We start from the raw sequence: 20,980 nt of genomic DNA, 5'->3' as shown, positions 1-20,980 counted from the left end.
CTAATATTCAACACAAAAATAGAGTGTAGTGATTTATTTAGTGAGAGATTTAAGTGGAAATAATTGACCCTTGATTTTAAGTGTCTTATCTTTATCTGTTAATACTTTTAATCAGAGATTATGTTAGAGACATGGGAAACAGTTTATCCTATAAAAATAGTATATCCCTTAAGGTTACATAGGCTAGTTTGTTTATGGCTGTGTTTAGAGATGTGAAGACTTACAAACAAATAGACTTATTGTGCTTTGACAGAGCTTCCCTTTAACTAACCTTTAATTAAAAATTCGATACATGTAAATTTTACCTGGAAGTTGCCAGCATTAGAATCTGTTTTCAGTTTCATGTGAAAAGAAAAACTGCCTCAAGTTCTTTACATAGTACTCAACCTATCCTATTTTAATTGCCATAATGAAAACTTTATCAGAAAAAAATTATGATTTCTTGTGAGTCTGAGTGTTTATTTGCACAAAAAACTTTAGAACTTTGGCCAGAGTTTTGGTCTCACTTTAAGAAGCTAATTTGCAAATGTTTGAGGTATTTGTTAAAACTGGGAGTATGAAATTTACCATATGGTTCACTCAAAGCTCCCTGGTTTGACGTATTTCATTTTATTAATTATTCCTCTTGAAATTCTCTTTCCTTAAATTTTTAAAAAATGTATTGCTGTGTTTTAGTCAATTGGAACTGCCTAGCAATATGTTTGTTTTAATACATTTCAAAATACCACTTGAAGCCAGGGACAATGGCTGCATCTGTAATCCTAGCTACTCAGAAGGCTGAGGTGGTAGGATCACTTGAGTCCAAGAGTTCAAGACCAGCCTGAACAACATCATGAGACCTCATCTCTAAAGAGGAAAGTTTTTTATATTAGCTGAGTGTGGTAGTATATATCTTTAGTCTCAGCTATTTGGGAGGCTGAGGTGGGAAGATCATGTGAGCCCAGGAGTTCAAGGTTGCAGTGAGTTAGTATCACACCACTGCACTTCAGTGCACTGCACTGCACTGCACTGGGTACAGAGTGGGATTCCATCTCTTAAAAGAAAAAAACCACACACACAAAATACCACTTGAGTTGCTATTTTACAACCAGTTCCTCAGATTTTAGAAATAATTTAGAATGATGTCTAGTTCTATTTCTTGACTTTGTCTTAGTGTGTCACCTCAGCATCAAAGAGTGCAGAACTTCTTTCATTGTCAGAGACTCAAGTAAAGGTATCCATGATGAAAAAATATTTCAAGGGTGGCGTCAGAAATTTCCTTACTTGGGGCTGTGTGCAGTGGCTCGTGCCTGTAATCCCAGCACTTTGGGAGACCAAGGCAGCTGGATCATTGAGTCCAGGAGTTCAAGACCAACCTGGACAACATGGCAAAACCCTGTCTCTACAAAAAATAAAAAATTAGCTAGGTGTGGTGGCACACACCTATAGTCCCAGCTACTCAGGAGGCTGAGGTAGGAGGATCGCTTGAGCCTGGAGGCAGAGGTTGCAGTGAGCCAAGATCATGACACTGCACTCCAGCCTGGGCACAGAGTGAGACACCATCTTAAAAAAAAATAGAAAGACAAAGAAAAAAGAAATTTGCTTAATAATGATGTCAATGGCTTACTATATTCAGACCAATCTTGGCCTCTTCTATAAAGGAGGGATTGTGTAATAAGCTGCTGTTTGTCCAGTTGGTATTTTTTGCTCGTGACTTATTCCTAGTAACTAATTAAGTTATAAAGACAGTATCAGAGGGAGTAGTGTTAAGAAATAAAACTGAAAATCACACCAATTAAAACATACAACCAATTCTAATATAGCGTCCAAGAGCTGTACTTTGAAGTCAGAACTAGGTTTGAATTTTGGTTCTACTATTTTTTACTGGTGTGTGTTGGACCTTAATTTCTCCAAGCTTTAAGTTTTTCATTTTCAAAGCAGGCATGGTAAAAGCATTTAAAAAACTGTATATGGCATACTTAACCTGGAAGGGGAGGCACCGTGATCACGAAGATGGTTTTCCCAGGGCATTGCACTCTGGATGCACTGACCCCCGTGATTTCCCCAAATGTGGGAAACTCAACTGCATAATTTGTGGTACTGGGGAACTTCATTCATGCTCTCCCCTGGTCTCTTAATTTTTAAAAAACAAAACAAACTATATATGGTTGTTGCAGAAATTAAATTTTTTAATGCATATAATGTGTGTTCAACACACACATAACCACTGTTTGGAGCTGCTGACCTGTATCATAGAAGAGTGCCTGTGACATCTGTGAAAGTGCTTGAAAGCGAGCCACATAGTTGAAGCTGGCACAGCACCACTGTTTTATATATAATGGATTTCTGCTGTCTTTGAGATCTATTTCCAAAAGGATCTCAGGGCCAGCATACCTAGTATGTGTGGAATGCCTATCTAAGAAGCAACTGTTATTTGATCTAGTTAAGGCAGCAAATGTTTATTTATTGTGTCCTATGTAAGAAGTGCAGTGCTAGGTCATGTGGAGGATACCATAAAGGCTTAAATCACTTACTTTTTGAAGGGATATGTTTAATACATATTGCTGTGTGTCCAGAGATTGCTAGATGCTTTACATATATTAATTCATTTACTCCTTAAAAATCTTGTCAGATAGGGCTTGTTAACCCTACTTTATGGAGGACGAACCAGAGGCTTGGAGTTAAGTAACTTGCCCAAGGTTAAGGTGGCACAGATTGGACTGTAAATCTGTCTTGCTCTAGAGCCCATGTTCATTAATTCAGCAAACATTTATTGTGCACATCCTATATGCCTAAACTACATTAGCTTCTGGGGTTTTTACTTTGAAGTAGTTGTAATGACTTTCATGATGTGGTAAATACTATGGTAAAAGTACTGTGGGAGGGTTGCCTGTGTGGTTAAATATTAAGGCAGGACAGCTGTGTGCATAGCAAAGAGCTGGACAACCAAAACCTAGAAATGCATTCAAAGATTCCCTGAAGAGGGGGCCCTTAAAACACAGATTCATGGGTCTCACCTTACACCTACTAAATTGTAATCTCTGGGGTTGAGGCCCAGGTATCTGTGATTTTTTTTTTTTTAAAGCTTCTCAGGTGGCAGGCAACTACCATAATATTAAGGAAAAGAGAGAAATTATTGTGGACTTAGAAACTCAAAGATGCGTCAAACACAGAAGGAAAATATTAATATGAGCCTTTTGAGAACAAGATTTGATTGAAGAACGAAGGAATGTCATGATAAAAATGGCATTTAGAAAGATTTTGGTCATTTTGGAAGGTTGGATTTTAATTTGGATGGCTTTTTATGTATCAGAGAATAGCAACAAAGCCTTGGATTTTCTTTTGAAAGGAAACTTCAAAGTCGCTCTATCAAATTCATTGATTTCAGGTGATCTGAATGAATTTTTACTCACATACGCGCGCGCGCGCACACACACACACACACACACACACACGAGTAGCTACTTCATCTTAAAGAATACATTTACCTTGAAGCAACTTGGGAAAACAGAAATGGGCTTAGCTTTCTAAAAATTGGTGTTTAGGCTTGTAAGTAGTATCTGTCTGAGCTTTTGTAAAATCTGGCAGAATCTTCTCTCTGTGCACCTATGCTCTTGTGCTTGTGTGTATATACTTGCATAGTTGTCATATGATCAGCAGGGAAAGTGATGATTGAGGTTTTTTAGATCTTGTACTCCTTTGGGATGAAAGCTCTCAGTCTTCTCTTGGAAAAATACACATATATACAGTTTTAATGTCATTTTAGGCTTTCACTTGTCCTCCAAAGCCCCCTTAGGGTCTGTTGATTCCTGCCAAGAGCCCCTGTAACACATGTCTTCGACATTTTTCTTGTCTTTAGACAATAACACTAAGTATACAGTAGGTAGCCAGTCTATTTGAAGAGTGAGTGAGTGAATGAAAATGACAGAAATAAAAGAAATCTAAGATCCTGGAATGATAACTCTCTCTTGGGGTTATTTTTTCTTGTCCTAGCTCTGGAGTGCTCCAGAGAGGGCTAGAATGAGACAAAGAAGCATCATTCATTTTCCTTTGAATAGTCTGACCTAACTCAAACAACACCTCTTTCAGCTCATAAGTAGGTTACAGAATCATACAATATGGGAAAAACAGTTAATGGCCTATCTCTCAATATAGACATGCTGTTCAGACATTAGTAATACTAAGTGCTAACTAATACTAACTGTTCAGCCACTGAGGAGTTGGAAAAAGCAAAGGATGCTGTAGAGGTAGGTTACTTTTCAGGGAATTTGGTTTTGTTTGCTGTGTGCCTAAAGTTTGTGGTTCTGGGCAGATTATTAACACATTTAAAATAATACAATCTCCCACGTCCAATTGGAAGACTCAATGTGATTGATAGGTCTTTTCTTGTCAAGTACATTTTAGTGTAATCCTAATCACAGTCCCAGCAGCGTTTTATGTATATATATGTATGGAAATTGACAACATTCTAAAACTTACGGAAATGCACAAGATCTAAAATAGTCCAGACAATCTTAAAGAGGTTGAGCAAAGTTAGAAATTTATATTGAGACTGTTGTCTGATATTGAGACTAAATCCCAGGTATTGAGCAACAGAAGGTATAAAGCACAAGATATGGAGCAAGGAGAGACAAATAGATGAATGGAACAGAATAGAAAATTTGTGAACTGGTGTACCACATGTATGTTCACCTGATTTGCAAGAGAAGTGCCACTGTAATCCAGTGGGGAATGGATGACCATTTCAATAAACAGTTCTGAGTCCCTGAGATATCCATATTTAAAAAATTAATCTTAGCCATATACATAAATTAATTCAAAATGGATCATAGACTTAAATGTGAAAGGTAAAATAGTAAAACTTCTAGAATAAAACATAGGCAAATATCTTCGTGACTGAGATAAGCAAAGATGTTTTAACTGAACAGGTAAAACATTAGCCATAAAAATCTGTTAAATTGGACACCATTAATGTTAATTACCATTAACATTAATGTTAAGAACTAAATGTTCATCAAAAGTTAAGAGAATGAAAAGACAGACCTCAGACATATATCAAACAAAATACTTGTTTTCAGATATGTTATGGGCTAGAACAATTTTTAAAGTAAAATTGTTCAGTGTTTGAAGAAGACAAATAGAAGTAAGTGTTTTACTTGATATTTTTCAGACGTGAAGTATACATCTAAATATCATATAAAGAGCTTCTATAATTCAAAATGTTTTGCCCAAAGACTTAATGAAAAATTTCACAAAAGAGGATAACATATCAAAGTGTTCAAAGTCATTAGTCATCAGAGAAATGTAAATTAAAATGACATTGAGTTAACACTACAAACCCAACAGACTGGCTAAAATTAAAAACACTGACAATACCAACTGTTGGCAAGGATGTAGATCAATTAAAACTCTAATCCATTGCTAGTGAGAGGATAAATTTATAAAACTACTACAGAAAACTGGCAATTTGTACTAAACCTAAATATACACCTACCCAATGACCCAGCAATTCTATTTAGTATACACTCAAGAGAAATGAATGCATATATTTACCAAAAGAGTGTACAAGAATATTCATAGCAGCATTATACATAATAGCTAGAAATTGGAAATAGTACAAAGGTCTGCCAACAGCACTCTGGATAAGTACTTTGTGATATAGTCCAGTTGAATAATAGCACACTGCACATCACCAAAAAGGATGAACCACTGATTCACACAGGAACATGGATAACGCTCATAGGCGTAACAGTAAATGAAAGAATCTGCACACAAAAGACTTCACTCTTTACTATGCAGTTTGTGTAAAGTTCAAGAGCAAGCAAAATGAATCTTTGGTGACAGAAGTAAAAACAGTTCCAGGATGGGTTTTGACTGAAAAAAGGGCAAAGGGGTTTTCTAGGGGATTGAAAATGCTTAATTTCTTAATCTGGGTGGTGTTTACATGGAAATATGTGTGTGTATAAAAATTCATCAAGTTATACTCAGGATTTGTATGCCTTATGCTCTAACTCTATTAAAAAAATTGTAATAACATAGTCTCTACTGTAAAGGACTTCGAATCTATTGTGAGGAGAGAGTGGGAAAAGAATAGCTCCTTGCTAACATGGGATTTAACTGCGTTCCTTATAGGCATCTTGCTCTTTGAGTCCTAAATGTTGGTTCTATGAACAGATAATTTCTTGTCTTTACAGTTAGGATTGAGATTATTCACAACAGTTAATTATTTTATTGATAAAGGGCTGTCTGAAACTAAGCTATTTTCTTATATAACCAGTTTATAGTGAATCTTCTAACATCATGGAGGTTAAAATTCTAAAAAACAGCTAATGATGAGCTCTTGTGTGTTTCTTAAAAGATTTGTGAAATGTGCAAAGATACTGTTAAGAAATGTGTTTGGTAATGACTTATCATTTAAAGATGTAACCGTAATTTATTTTTTAATTAGACAAGTCTGCTTTCATTTTTTGTATTTGAAATCCTTTGAAGAGTTGGTGGTATTTGGGTTTAAACTCTTTACAAGCCAGTCTATACAAGTGTCCACCTATTTACATCTTAAGGCTAATCTCATGTACTTTATTTTCTCAAATAGTAGTGGAGTTTTATAGAGGATCTCCAGCTATTTAAATGGGGTGTCAGGCATGAAGTCTGTAGTTTCAGACTCTGACACTGTACCTTCTCACTTATTTACATTGCTTCTGAGATTCCTGGATCATTTCTTCTAGTTTAAATACTATTTTTACCACCTAGAAGCACAGTAGAATGCCATCCTCTGATAAAACATTTTAGAGTAGAAAGAGCAGGAGGATAAAACAACAGTTGCTTAAAAAATTCCAGGCATAGTTTAAAATATTATACCTTTGGAACTAACAATCACAGCTAAATGCTATAGTGCAAATGTCTAGCCCTGTTTTATATGGCTTTTCTACAAAAAAAGCCTTATCAAATATGGAGTAAGAAAGCCTCATTCTTCTCTATCAAGGTTTAAAATGTATGGTTGTCACTTTCCTCTAGATAACCTCTAATTATAGCAGATTGATTTGAAGTGTAAAATGGCTTTGTATAATGGACGCTGTCGTTCTGCATTCTGTTTCCCCCTTAGACAGGATGTGTGTTGCTCAGACACAGAGTTTAGAGTCCGAAAGATGTCAAGTAAAACACTAATTTCTAACTGCCTTCCTCAATTGTCAAATATTCATCTAAAAAATTGTTCTGGCACATAATGAGAAACTTATGTGAATTTATTGGTTTAAGAAATATAGCTGGCTAATTATAGTTTTAAAAATATATAGAAATGAAATAACGTATCTGTCATATGATAAAAATTATTCTTTGAAGAAACTGGAAAATCTCTTATTTTCTGTTTATACCAAAATTCCCAATATAAACATTCCTTATAAAAACATCTAAACTACTTAAAAGCCTCTAACTGGCTTTAGAGTGAGTGGAGGATTTTTCATTACAGGATATTTTAATACATAAAATAAGTTTTTACTTAAAATTTATAGTGAGAACAATGCTTGGTTGAAACTAGAATAACCTTTAAAATGAACAGGGTTTCTTCTACATGTAAATTGCAATAGGAAACGCAAAAGATGATGGGGAAACCTTTAGATTAACAATCATAGTATGTAAATCTTATTTAGCTACTGATTTAGACTAACTTTTTTAAATTTGAAAAAATGGAAAATTTGAGAACTATTTGATGATATTTTTAAATGTTTACATTTTAGATTTGATCATTGTAGTTTTTAACCTTTTTTTTTCATTAGAGATACTTACTGATTATGGCTAAAATAAGTTTGGTATATGCTTGAGAATTATATGTGGAGAGCAAAGAATGTTCATGTGCCTGAATAACTGAGGCCAGGTATTGATTACATGGATATTCTTTATACTATTCTGCCCACTTTTATGTTTGAAATTCTCTGTAATAAAAGAAAATTTAACTAAGCTATAGATCATAAAATTTGAACTGTACCACACTTTATTTCCTGTTAAGTAGTTTCTTCCATGTCCTTTGAGCTTGGTATTTCTCATTAGTATAGCAAGATAGATTCAAAGTCTTAAAAGAATAGCTAGACAGCTGGGGGCAGGGTTGCTTGTTATGTTTTGATGGCAGAAGTTACGCAGGGACTATGCTGGTTTTATAAAGGACTTGAAGTTATCAAGTTTTTTCCTTACTCTAGTGACTTCTTTTCTTACACAAATCTTAGAATAAAATTGAAAATGCTTAGTATGATTTAAAGAGACCGTATGTAGTGTATTTCATGTCTTCCTCTTACACTTTATGTTAGCCTATTTTCTTCCTACCCACTATGTTACATAACCACTGGCTTTTCTGTTTCTAGAATCTGCCTCAGTGTCTTTACACTGCCTGTCCATCAATTGACCAACTCCTACTCAACCTTCAAATTCTAGAGTAGTGTTACTTCAGGGAAGCTTTTTCTCTCCACCCTTCTTTATATTTTTCCTCCATAGTAATAGATGTTGTAATTACATATCTGTAACTATTTGTTTAGTACTTGCCTTTTCTCTAGCCTCGAGAGCAGAGATGATGCCTATTTTGTTCAACAGGATAACCTGAAAGCTTAGTGCTTGCCAAGTAGAATGCACATAGTAAAGATTTGTTGAACAGAGGAATAAAGGATGAGATGTGACTCTTAGAGCAACATTGATTATTTCAAATAGGGCATTCATTTCAAAAACTCTCCTGTACAGGGATTTTGGTAGTATATGGTATAACCCAATTGCCTCTCTCATTTTGTAAATCTTTTGGATAGTAAGTTTACTAATCCATCTTAATGGTTAAGATTGTGTTTCCTGACAGGTAAATTTAATTAATTTCAGTGAGCAATTGTAAGTAAGCTTTAATTCATTAAAGAGTCGTTAGTATTTATTTGCATTTATGCTGAGTTTTGTTTCCTTTTTAGTTCTCTAAATTTGACTTTTTTTTTTTCCTTTTCTCAGGTACTCTCTGCCCTTGACATACTCCAACCTCCACACATTGACTATTTTGAAGAAATGTATCCTAACCAGGGAATGTGAAAGAAGGGGACAATTTTTAAAATTAATTTATTCTTCTAGCACCTTTTGGGGTTCATGCCTTCAAGTATTTTAAATCTCATCCTTGCAGAAGTGATTGAGTACCTGGAACCAGGTAATTTTGAAATCCTAAGTGTCTGGCAGAGCTCAGTATTATTAACATATTTTGTGTGGTGATGCCACAGAACAGAACATCTGAACAGATATTTAATCCCCACACGGTCCTATGAGATAGATTATTACCATCCCCATTTTGCAGATGAAACTACTGGGGCAGCTGTGTTGTAATAGCACCCAGGAAAGTGCTTTTACTGCTATACAACAGCTGCCTGTCAGTTCAGAGAGTAATACTGCCCTTTCTTATAACATGTGGGGTAAGATAAAAATTATAGAACTAATGTAAGTTAAGTTGTCTTATGTTCCTTAGAATGATGGTGGTGCTAGTGATGATATTGACATAATAGCCAGTACTTACATAGTTTTTATCAGATCCCAGGCACAATTCTAAGCTCTTTACACATATAAGTTTATTTAACCCCTACAAAAATTCTCTGGGGAAGGTATTATGATTATTCCCTTGTTACAGAAGAGGAAATTGAGGCACAAAAGGTAAGAAACTTGACCAAGATTACAGAGCTATTAAGTGTCAGGATGGAGATTTGGTTCCAGGTATTCTGACTATGTAGTCTTGCTTTCAGCCCTTGCCTATGTGATTCTCAGGATAGAGACCTTAACATTCTCCTGTTACTACTGTTAGTGTTTAAAAATAGTAAGTTAGACATTGTGAATAATAATGAACTATAAAATAATAAAATAATGGCTGGTGATAGCTCCATGGTAATAATAAAATAATACATGGTAATAGCTCCTGGGACAGTGGATGAAAAAAATTGAGACATAAGTTAACGTCTCTGACATTCCTGGGCAAAGTGTCATCAGTTTCCATTCCACATTTAACTTGGTAAAGCTTTAAATAAAAGACGGGGAATCCTAAGTCATTGATACTGGTAAATTCATGACAGTATACTTTATTCAAACTTCAGGCCTTTTTATTGATACTTTAGGCCTACGATTCAGAATGGAAACCAATATAATAGTGAGATACTTTTTCTGAGTCACCAGTGAGGTAATGAAAATCTCATTTGTAATTCCGTGTGAGACAGTTATCTTTGATAACTTCCTTAGAAAATAGGAACAATTAAGACTAAGCTGGCTAAGGATTTGGGAAACCTTATGTAATAATAGAATTGTCACGGTTCAACACTGCTGGGCTGTTTTGATCTGATAAACCAAAAGCTCTTGAATGCTAGTCAGCCTTCATAGATGTGAAATTGCATCCATGGATGGAAAATACTTGGAAAAAATAAAAAGTAATATAGCTGGGCATAGTGGCTCACACCTGTATTCCCAGCACTTTGGGAGGCTGAGGCAGGGTGGGCAGATCGCTTTAGCTTAGGAGTTGGAGACCAGCCTAGGCAACATAGCAAGACCTTGTCTCTACCAAAAATAAAAAAAATTAGCTGAGTGTAGTGGCACATGCCTGTAGTCCCAGCTTCTCAAGAGGCTGAGGCAGAAGGATTAGCTGAGCCTGGGAGGTTGAGGCTGCAGTGAGCTATGATCACACCACTGCACTATAGTCTGGGGGACAGAGTGAGTCCCTACTCCCCTTCCCCCCAAAAAAGTGATACAAATTAAAAACCAATATAACAACTATTTATATAGTATTTATATTTTATTATGCATTATAAGTAATTTAGAAATGATTTAAAACATACAGAGCGTTATATGCAGGCTATATGCAAATACCACATTATTTTATATAAGGGACTTGAGCATCTGTGGATTTTTATATCCTCAGGGGTCCTGGAACCAATCCCCCTTGGATACTGAGGGGAAACTGTAATCCTTGGTTATGTTTTAATCCACAAATCCTTTATGGAGTTAATCCTTTTATTCAGTGAAGGGTTAGCTCAGTGGACTTGGGATACTTTGGCTCTGGACATTCCAAAGAAAAAGACTGTCCCTTGACTGGTTCCTGGCTGACAAGAAATGTCTTTGTATAGCTGAAACTTGAAGCCTGGCCAGATGGTTCTGACAAACCCTTACTTTAAAAGTACAAAATTAACCTAAGGGTAGAAGAATTGAGAAAGTTCTTTTCTCCTCAACTGTAGGTCAGCCGTAGCAACTAAGAAGGCATTAATGATTGCATTTCATAGACTTCCTGAAGATTACCTGTTCTCATTGGAGAAAAGGAGAGAGCTGGTGGGAATGGATCACCACTTGTTTTATTCAACAGAAATACCTTCTTATACCTGGCCAGGAGATACCCCTCTTTATTCCTTTTAGTTGGTGGGAAGGAAATCCATATGGTAGAAAGCATTCCCATTAGTGTTTAGTGCTGTTTCTGTCTCTTTGGAAATGAAGTTGCTGAAACCAAACCTTGAAATTAGAAGAAATTTCCTTTATTAAATATGAATTTTGCTATATTTTAGCTTGTGTTGGGGGTTCCCAAGACCACCCTCAGGTCCAGTGATTCACTAGAAGAACTCAAAGAACTCAGAAAAGCTGTTGTTCTCATGGTTACAGTTTATTGTAGCAAAAACATACAGACTAAAATCAAGAAAGGAAAACAATTTAAAGGGCCTGGCATGAGGTTCCCTTCGTCCTTTGGGATAATTCTCCAGCAATGATATATGGCAACATGGGCAAATGTTGCCAACTAGGGAAGTTTACGTGAGCCTTGGTGTTAAGGGTTTTTATTGTGAGTCAGTCACATAGGCATGGAGCATCCATGTGACTGACCTTAGCTACTGAGTCTCCAGCCCTCCTTTTTCCCTTCTACTCCAGAGGTCAAACGAATACAGCATAGCCTGAGGCCCCAGGCAGACAGATATTCACTGTAAATCATACTGTTAGCATAAACTATCTGGCATGGCCAAAGCCCCAGGTATACTAAGATACTGTTATCAAGTGGATATTACAGTGGCCCAAAGGTTACTTCCTAGAAGCCAGGGGCCAGTCCCGAAGACTTTTGGAATGTGCAGCATTTGGACGGCTCAGGTCTGCTGAGTTAACCCTTTACTGCTGCACATAGGCCCTATGTGAGGAAAGAACATTTCCATGTAAGATAATTGGTGAATATGGGTATATTGAATAAATGCCACATATATTTAGGTTCTCTTCATTGAACACTTAGTTAATTCATTATATCCATTTTCTGCCTTACAGTTCAGGCACATATTGTTTATATCAGGCATTAATTTTGGTACTTGGTTTGAAAACTCTGTATGTGCTTCTTTAAGATAAAAGTTTTCAATCACTTATTAATTGACCATAATTTAATCAAAAATTATATCAGTCAGGAGATCTCTGATTCATCATTATTTCACATACTTACAGAACAGAGGGAAAGTTAGCATAGTTAGGGTTTAAAACCATGAGTGGTATAGGTGGCTTAGGAGCTGTTGGTAGCAAATTTCAACCCATTTTATTAGTTAGGATGTTTCTATGAAATTTTCCTTCTCAAGATTGTTCACAGATGTTTAAGGAAAGAGCTTTTGTCATAAAATATTCGTGGAACCCTCTGGTATACCGTTTACTTAAATGTTTCTTTATTTCATCTTATGTCACTTAATTTTTTAGCTTCAGGTTAAAAAATTGACACTTTACTCTCACAGTAATCAGCTGATTACGGATGGAAAAATCCAATCTTTCAAACCTAAAACTTCAGTAGTCTTCTGTTTTCTGCCTTATAATTCTTAGCTATATGTAGAATCGCGCATAGAAAAAACGTTAAGCTTTTTCCAGTAGTGGTGTCAACTGGAAAAAACTGAATTCTTTTAACATAAAAATGAATCATACCTATAGTGGCCACAGGATTATAAAAACTTTTTAGGAAGGAATGATTTAGCTTGGAATATAAGATACTGAAAAGTTGTATTATAGAACAACTATTAAATGAAAATGTAAGAAATACCTTAGTTACATATATGCTCTGCCTTTGCTGCTGATTGTTTTAATGTCCTAAATGGGAATTTTTCTGTGTCCTGTGTTTTTTTGTTTGTTTTGTTTGTTTTAAGATGGAGTTTTGCTCTTTGTTGCCCAGGCTGGAATGCAATGGCGCAGTCTCGGCTCACTGCAGCCTCCACCTCCTAGGCTCAAGAGATTCTCCTGCCTCAGCCTCCCAAGTAGCTGGGATTACAGGAGCGCACCACCATGCCCAGCTAATTTTGTATTTTAACGTAGACCATGTTTCACCATGTTGGCCAGCCTGTTCTCAAACTTCTGACCTTAGGTGATCTACCCGCCTTGGCCTCCCAAAGTGCTGGGATTATAGGTGTGAGCCACCACACCCAGCCATGTGTTTTTAATACAAATAAATTTGCTGTAGGCAAAGCAAAAAAAAAACCCTTCAGTTTCCTTACTCTCATTTTTCTCCTTGAAAAATAAAAAACATATTACCTAAAACATAAAAAGATTAAAGATTAATAGGACCTCCAGTTACTATATCAATTCAGCATACTTTATTATCTATGTCAGTAGCTCCCTCTGTAGTATCTCAGAAATACGGCACATGCATTACAAATGGTTTTAGATGATTTTTAATTTGGAGGATTATTATGTCTACAGACTTTAGATAATATTTTGAATTTTAAATAAGTGATCATGGAATTATGCTTTTAAGAAACTAATTTTGAGATCTGTATGAAGTTCTGTTGTTTTGGGCAAGTTATTAGTATATTATGCATCCAATGGGTTTTTTAATATTTAGTTGAATGGGTCAGTACATCAAGTCAGAAATATATATTTTTATATTAAGTTGTGAGGGAAAAGAAATAATCATAAGTATTTATCCACTATGCATACAGTACCATATCACTACACTTTTTCTAAGATTAGAAAAGTTGGGTTATGTATCATATATTCAAGTTTTAATAGACAAACATTTTAAATCAGAGGTGCTTTTAAACCTAATATAGTAGTTAATACAATTTTAGAAAATTTGAGTTCTATGTGCGTTTTGATGTAACCAAATATACAGTAAAAGTATCAGTATATAGTATCATACAGTTAATCATGTATTTCCTAAAAGAGACTGAAACTATAATAAAATTATTATATCAGTGCTCACCAGAAATTTAGTGTGGGTTTCGAAACACCGTGCATTTTTAGATAACTATTTGGAACAACTAAAAAATGTCAGTATCAAGACTGTAAGTTTTTATAAATCTGCCTACAGGGTTGAACAGATGTAGGACAAGTCAGATGTGGAAGGAGCAATAACTTTTATCATGACCTCTGTATCTTTTAACTTTTCGTAGTGTTTATCAATCTAGGAAATATATTATTTAATAATTTTAAAGATTATATACTTTTCTGAGCTGATGTTTCAGCTTTTAAAGGATTACATTGTTCATTTTATACTTTGAGTTTCTATTTGGAAATCTGTATGAAAACAGTTTGGTACTTAATTACTTTGAGCCTACTGAAATTTAAGTCACGAGAAAACAGTTCTAATTGTTTGATTAGAAAACGAAATTTATTATGCTTCAGTCAGGATTTTGGATGCTCTACAATGCACATTAACAGGCCCCTTCCTGGAAAGCACCAGATACCTACAGGGTTGGAAATAAAAATTTGGTTTGCTTTGGGAAAAGCTTATTTTTAACTTGAAGCATAACTTAGTATTTTAGGAAGATGAATATGGGTGGCGTGAGCCTTCTGTGCTAGAAGCATTTACATTCTAAACCCAGTGGAAATGAGATGTCTAGTGGAGTGTCTGTGCTCATTGGTTTGTTGGGAGAGTCTCAGATTTTACTTGATGTTCTGGTACAATTACTGTGAATTTCTCACTCTCAGAAGTGTCCCTGTTTGGATGATAGGTTTGGCTTGTATGGGCAATGTTTTAAATAGGAATCCCTTGTCATAAAGGCAGTGAGGAAACCTATGTGTCCATTTCAGCCAGTAAGAGTCTCTAGTGCTTTGAAAAAGTGCTATAACCCTCAGGGAATCTTAGGAGTCATTGAAAAACTGAGAACAATGGAAACAACATGCATATATGCATATGTAAGCACACTCTTTCTTCAATGATGGTACCTTTAAGGACTAGAAATCTATATCCTGGGAGCTTTGAAGATTCCCGTATTATAAGAACTTCCTATTCATTTATTCCATAAACATAAGCATCAGCTATGTTTCCAGATCCATCATTGTTACATTACCAGCACTTAGGACAGTTCCTGACATAGAATAGGTACAAAATAAATATTTGTTAAATGAACCAATAGATGATTTAACAGGTGTATAATCTAGGGGAAGATACAATCACACAAATAATGACAATAATATAGGTTGGAAACTATGATAATAGAAAAGAACTGGCCAGGCACGGTGGCCCACACCTGTAATCCCAGCACTTTGGGAGGCTGAGGCAGGTGGATTGCATGAGGTCAGGAGCCTGAGACCTGCCTGTTCAACATGGCAAAACCCTGTCTCTATTAAAAATACAAAAATTAGCTGGGTTTGGTAGCACGTGCCAGTAATCCCAGCTATCAGGAGGCTGAGGCGGGAGAATCTCTAGAATGCAGGAGGCAAAGGTTGCAGTGATTGTGCCACTACACTCCAGCCTGGTGACAGAGTGAGACTCCTTTTCCCTCCCAAAAAAAAGAAAAGGACCAAGATATCCTGAGAGCACTGGGGAGTTCTGATATTTACTCTTTCCCATTTTGGTTTCCCACTGAATTACTAGAAAAACATTTGATGATTTAAAACAAAAACTTACACTTATCCACTATCACTGACCCTTTCTGCTTATCTTTGAAGACTAGGACAGAAATTTAGAGAAAGGAAAAACCAAAGAAAGGTTGATAGAACAATTCAGGAACAGATAAATTCCTGACTTAACCACCATTTTTGTCAGTATCTGGTTAGCCTTGCTTATCCATTCAGCCAAACCTTTACCACGGCTATGTATGTTACCTTGTACTAACCTCTGGGATGAATACAAAGATGAATTGTTCATTTATTTAATTTTTTAAAAAATGTAATATGTTGGCCGGGTGCAGTGGCTCACACCTGTAATCCCAGCACTTTGGGAGGCCGAGGCGGGCGGATCACGAGGTCAAGAGATTGAGACCATCCTGGACAACATGGTGAAACCCTGTCTCTACTAAAAATACAAAAATTAGCTGGGCGTGGTGGTACACGCCTGTAGTCCCAGCTACTCGGGAGGCTGAGGCAGGAGAATTGCTTGAACCCAGGAGGCGGAGGTTGCAGTGAGCTGAGATCACGCCACTGCACTCCAGCCTGGCGCCTGGCAACAAAGCGAGACTCTGTCTCAAAAAAAAAAAAAAAAGTAATATGTTCAGGCACTATCCTAAACACTTTATTCATATCTGCAATTTGTAGATGAAGAAACTATAGCTCAGAGAGGTAAATAACTTGTCCAGGTCACTTAGAAATAACAGAGTTGTGATTTAAACCCATATTGTATAGTCCAGTGGTCCAGGAGTGCTCTCAACCCACCATGCTCTGCTGTCTCTCAATGCTTTCCTTCAAGGAAGATAATGGGGGAAAGATAAGATGTAAAGGGATAACTAACGTATGGTAGAATGTGCCAAAAGAATATAGTCGGGTGGTGTGGGACTTTAAAAGGAGAGATTACTTCAGGCAGAAAAAATGATAAGGAAACTGTATGGAGAAAAGACATTTCAGATGAGCATTGATGGATGAGAAGTATTTGGACAGTAGCATCGAAGAGGATGGATAGTCCAGATGGCGGGAATAAGTATCAGGAGCATAATTAGGGAATGGTAAATCATCTAGTTGGCCAGAGTTTGACATGCAGAAATAATGAGAAACTAGGTGGGGCTAAGTCATGGGGGATTTTGAATATTGAACTAAGGAATTTGGTCTTTATTCACTTGACATTGGGCCCCAATGAAAGATTTTTGTGATGAAAAATAACAGAATCAGAAGTGTCCTTTAAAAACTTAACAAGGAGATTCTATTTGATAATGAAAAGTTTCTGGAAATGGGTAGTGCTGATGGTTGCACAACATTGTGAATGTGCTTAATACCACTGAATTGCACGCTGAAACATGATTAAATAATAAATTTTATGTGCATTTTACCACAATTTTTAAAAAACACCATAACAAGGACCTGATTCTTGGAGCTGAGAGACAGTGACTGTTGTGAAAGGAGAACAGAATGATGCTTGACATCTTCCCAGATGTTTTTTCATGATAATGTTTGTTTCATGCCCTTTCTACCTTTACCCTCAGCCACAATGTACCAGCAGGTAATACAAAGTATTGTTGTTGCCATTACCTTTAAAGAATTCATGGTTTGAGGTGATAGACAGTTTTCAAATAATCATAGTACTACAGTAATCAATTTTACAATAGAGATATTAACCAAATTCTCTTATGGATAAAAAACTGCCCTGTGCACCTTCTCTCCTCTCCAACCCCACCCCCCAGAAAAGAGCTGGGAAGACTTACTTGCAACTTAATAATTTTCATAGAACAAAACATGTTCAATTCATGTAAGAACAGTTACATATTAGTAGGAAAAGTATATTTTCAATATTTCTAGTAATATTCTCATTTTTCCACAAAATTTTAAGCCATGTCTGATTTCTGTTCATGAGTTCATGTAACCCTTTTTGCATAGCTTTTCTAATTAACAATAGGAAACAGTGCTAATAGATGGCACAATTAAGCGCATAATAGAATATTAATTCTGTGAAAGGTCAAAAGTGGGTACTGTGAACAAGTGTATTAGGCACTGTGTTGTATCATATATCTAGACAGAGGAGGAGATCCTTTTAAATAGACCACTATTTTATTTCATCTCTTCTCAACTCCTATAAAAAGTACTTTTCAGAAACAGACTTTTTGATATACTTTTCCTAAATTCTTCTTGTAGATTTTTTGTTCTCTGTTAATTTTGAATCTTCTCTGTTCTTCAGAAATGTTTCTTTTAGTAACTTTGTCTTTTAAAATCTCCAACCTCCAGCTTGGGGCACAGAGCAAGACTCCGTCTAAAAAAAAATTTCCAGCCACAAATGAGCTACAATGGTGATGGGTAACACTGGGTAGGTGAGGACTAGCATATGTAGATTGGTATGTTGAGAGACTTGCCCTCCATTCATAATGCTGCTGCAGTTGCTTATAACTCTGGTAGCAGTCTCCTCTCAGGCTTTAGTGACATTATTCCTGCAGCTTTACAATAGATCAGACTGAAGTAAATGCTCTCAAATTCTATTGGGCAGAAGGACATTTGACACCAAATTGTCTGGACATGGAAGTAAATTTTTCAGCCTGTTATGGAATGGTTACTTGGGTCTAATTTGAGGGCTCATTGTCTTTTGGAGAAAGTGTTAATATTCATCGTATTGGCAGTAAGAGAGACGATGCAGTTTATATGACTGATATGTTCATCCCTTACTTTCTAAATGCATTAAGAGGTGATTGAAGAATTCACCCTTTATCTTCATGAATGAAGAAATTGATGCAGTAAAATGTTCCTAATCTATATAGAGACTCCTCTTTCAAATATGGTTTTTTACATTCCAAAAAACAATGACTATTCCAGTCATTTTGGCTTCCATTCCTCAGCTCTTAATCTCTGGTTTGTGTACATGTGCATTTGATTTGGAGGGTTATGATGATGGAAGATTAATCACCAGTCTCTACCACCTACATTTCACAGACACAGAGCTTGCTTTGCCTTCTCCAGAGCACTTTGTAAAGGAGAGAGCTGAAGTTCGAAATAACATCATTTTCTCTAGAATGCTCTTCTTGTTTTATTACATACATTGTTATAGCCTTAGTTAAAAAAGACTCATCAGATAGAACCTTCTGGGCTATAACAGAGTATGTAGAGTGACAGCTTTCCAGCTTTTCTCTTTTTTTTCTGGTGATTGGATTGATTTTTTTTTAAGTCAGTTTTAAATTACAACTGAGGTAGTTTTAATTTTTGACATTCTATACAACAAATTTGTTACTTTAAAAAGAAAGGAATTTGCCTTTGCCTGGGAAAGAGATTGTCATATTCAAACATTTTAACAACATGACCTTTTATTCCATTGATTTCTGTAGAAAAGCACAGGCATGCCTCAGAAAAGGTCAGTGATTCTAATTGAAGCACACTGATTTTTTCTAGTTGCAAAGGCTCCCATGCTTTTTGTGACAGAGAAGATGATTAGATTTAAGGCTGACCATTTGTTATGAGAGAACACAATTCTGTCTGTGACACATTGCTATTTTTCTTTCATGTGAAAAGCATTGTTTGAAATCAACCATATCTGTAAACCAGATTGTCGTTATCTACACTATTCAATGCCCTCACTCTTATTTCAGATCAGCCAGTTTTATATATCTGAGTACTAGATTGAAATTTCTTTCCCCTGTGCACCTGATTTTGGAAGAAAAAAAAAATGTGAGCAGAGAGATTTTATTAAGTCTCACACATTTATGGCTGTAGATTCTTTTTTCAAACAGGAATGGCAAGATTTCAGAATTCATGCCTAAGGTACCTAAGCATGTTATTGCTTAAACATGTTTTAACTGTCATTTGTATAACTGTCATGTAAGAGAATCTATGGCTTGAGGGGGCCAGGCTTGGGTATCTAGGTACTGCAATTTATTAAACCAAATTTACTGTGTCTTTTGGAAAAGTCACGTGACTCATATTTGTTCCAATATATATCACATTGAAGATGAAAACTTTTTTTTTTTTAAGATGGAGTCTGGCTCTGTGGCCCATGCTGGAGTGCACTCGTGTGATCTTGGCTCACTGCAACCTCCGCCTCCCGGGTTCAAGCAATTCACCTGCCTCAGCCTCCTGAGTAGCTAGGACTACAGGCACACGCGACCATGCCCAGCTAATTTTTATATTTTTAGTAGAGACCGGGTTTCACCATGTTGGCCAGGATGGTCTCAATCTCCTGACCTCATGATCCACTGCCTTGGCTTCTCAAAATACTGGCATTACAGGCCTGATCCATTGCGCCTGGCCAAAGATGATAACTTTTAAAAAAGGATTGTAGAGCCTTTGACCAAAATGGGACCTACTCAATAAATATTTAATATTGTAAGATTTCTTTTTTTTATAATCTAGCTTAGCCTTAGTTTCTGTCCAATATTAAATGAAAAACGAATGATTAAGTTTCTGTTACCTGAAATCAATGAAGAGAGTTCAGGAATTAAAATAGGGTTTCCAACGCTTTCTGTCTATATTCATTCTGTAGGAAATAATATGATACAACACATTTCTATTTTCTTTTCCCAACTCAGATACAAATTAAATATCTTTATTTTGCTCTCTGAAAGTTTTTAACACATTATTCGAATGTCATACAGCATCAGTAGCTCATTGCACTTGGAGCATTAAATATGTTCTCAGACTTCAGTTGAGCAGGAAAGCCAGCCCACTATCATTCTGAACTCTAGATGGCAAAAGCTTTTGAACCTGATAGTTTTTTGCATAAGACAGTATCACAGCTTTTCACACATACACACAACTTGAGCTGTCCAGAATTGTAAGCTATTATTAAAAGTGCCTATTCAGCAGTGCTTTATTATGACATATTTGCACAGCACCTTGTCAGCAGTAAGCATTTATTTATAATACTTTGTAAATTCTCCCAGTTCTTATTGACTATCTAAATGCTGTGTAATGAATCAGCTTTATTTTTCCTCTTTTTTTTTTCCTGAAAGGTGTGAAAAATGTAAGTCATAGACTATGTTGGCAGGCCTGAACATGGGAAGGTGGAAAATTGACCTCCATTCATATACGACATAATTTTCTCCTTCAGCCTGAGATCCCAAGAACCACTCACCTTCCTATGCCCTGTAGTGTATTAAGTTTCCATTAGCTGAAATCAATAAAGAGAGTTTAGGAATTAAAATAGGGTTTCCAAAGCTTTCTTTCCATATTCATTCTTTAG

General features: G+C 36.0%; 1 protein-coding gene and 1 pseudogene across 2 annotated transcripts in view; both read left to right on the top strand.

The window, feature by feature from the left end:
• NLK (nemo like kinase) overlaps positions 1-20,980 on the top strand; it is a 157,761-nt gene that overhangs the window by 83,718 nt on the left and 53,063 nt on the right. For both annotated transcript variants that reach the window (XM_032271871.1, XM_032271870.1), the window contains exon 3: positions 8,950-9,005. In XM_032271871.1, the coding sequence (XP_032127762.1) occupies positions 8,950-9,005 (56 nt within the window). The remainder of the gene's footprint in view (positions 1-8,949; positions 9,006-20,980) is intronic.
• Positions 1,955-2,108, top strand: LOC116545304 (annotated as a pseudogene).

This window comes from Sapajus apella, unplaced genomic scaffold, assembly GCF_009761245.1.
Source record: "Sapajus apella isolate SASKATOON/1434 unplaced genomic scaffold, GSC_monkey_1.0 scaffold257, whole genome shotgun sequence".
Lineage (NCBI taxonomy): Eukaryota > Metazoa > Chordata > Mammalia > Primates > Cebidae > Sapajus > Sapajus apella.
The sequence above is the reverse complement of the archived record's forward strand: the minus strand, read 5'-3'. Positions and strand labels throughout refer to the sequence as shown.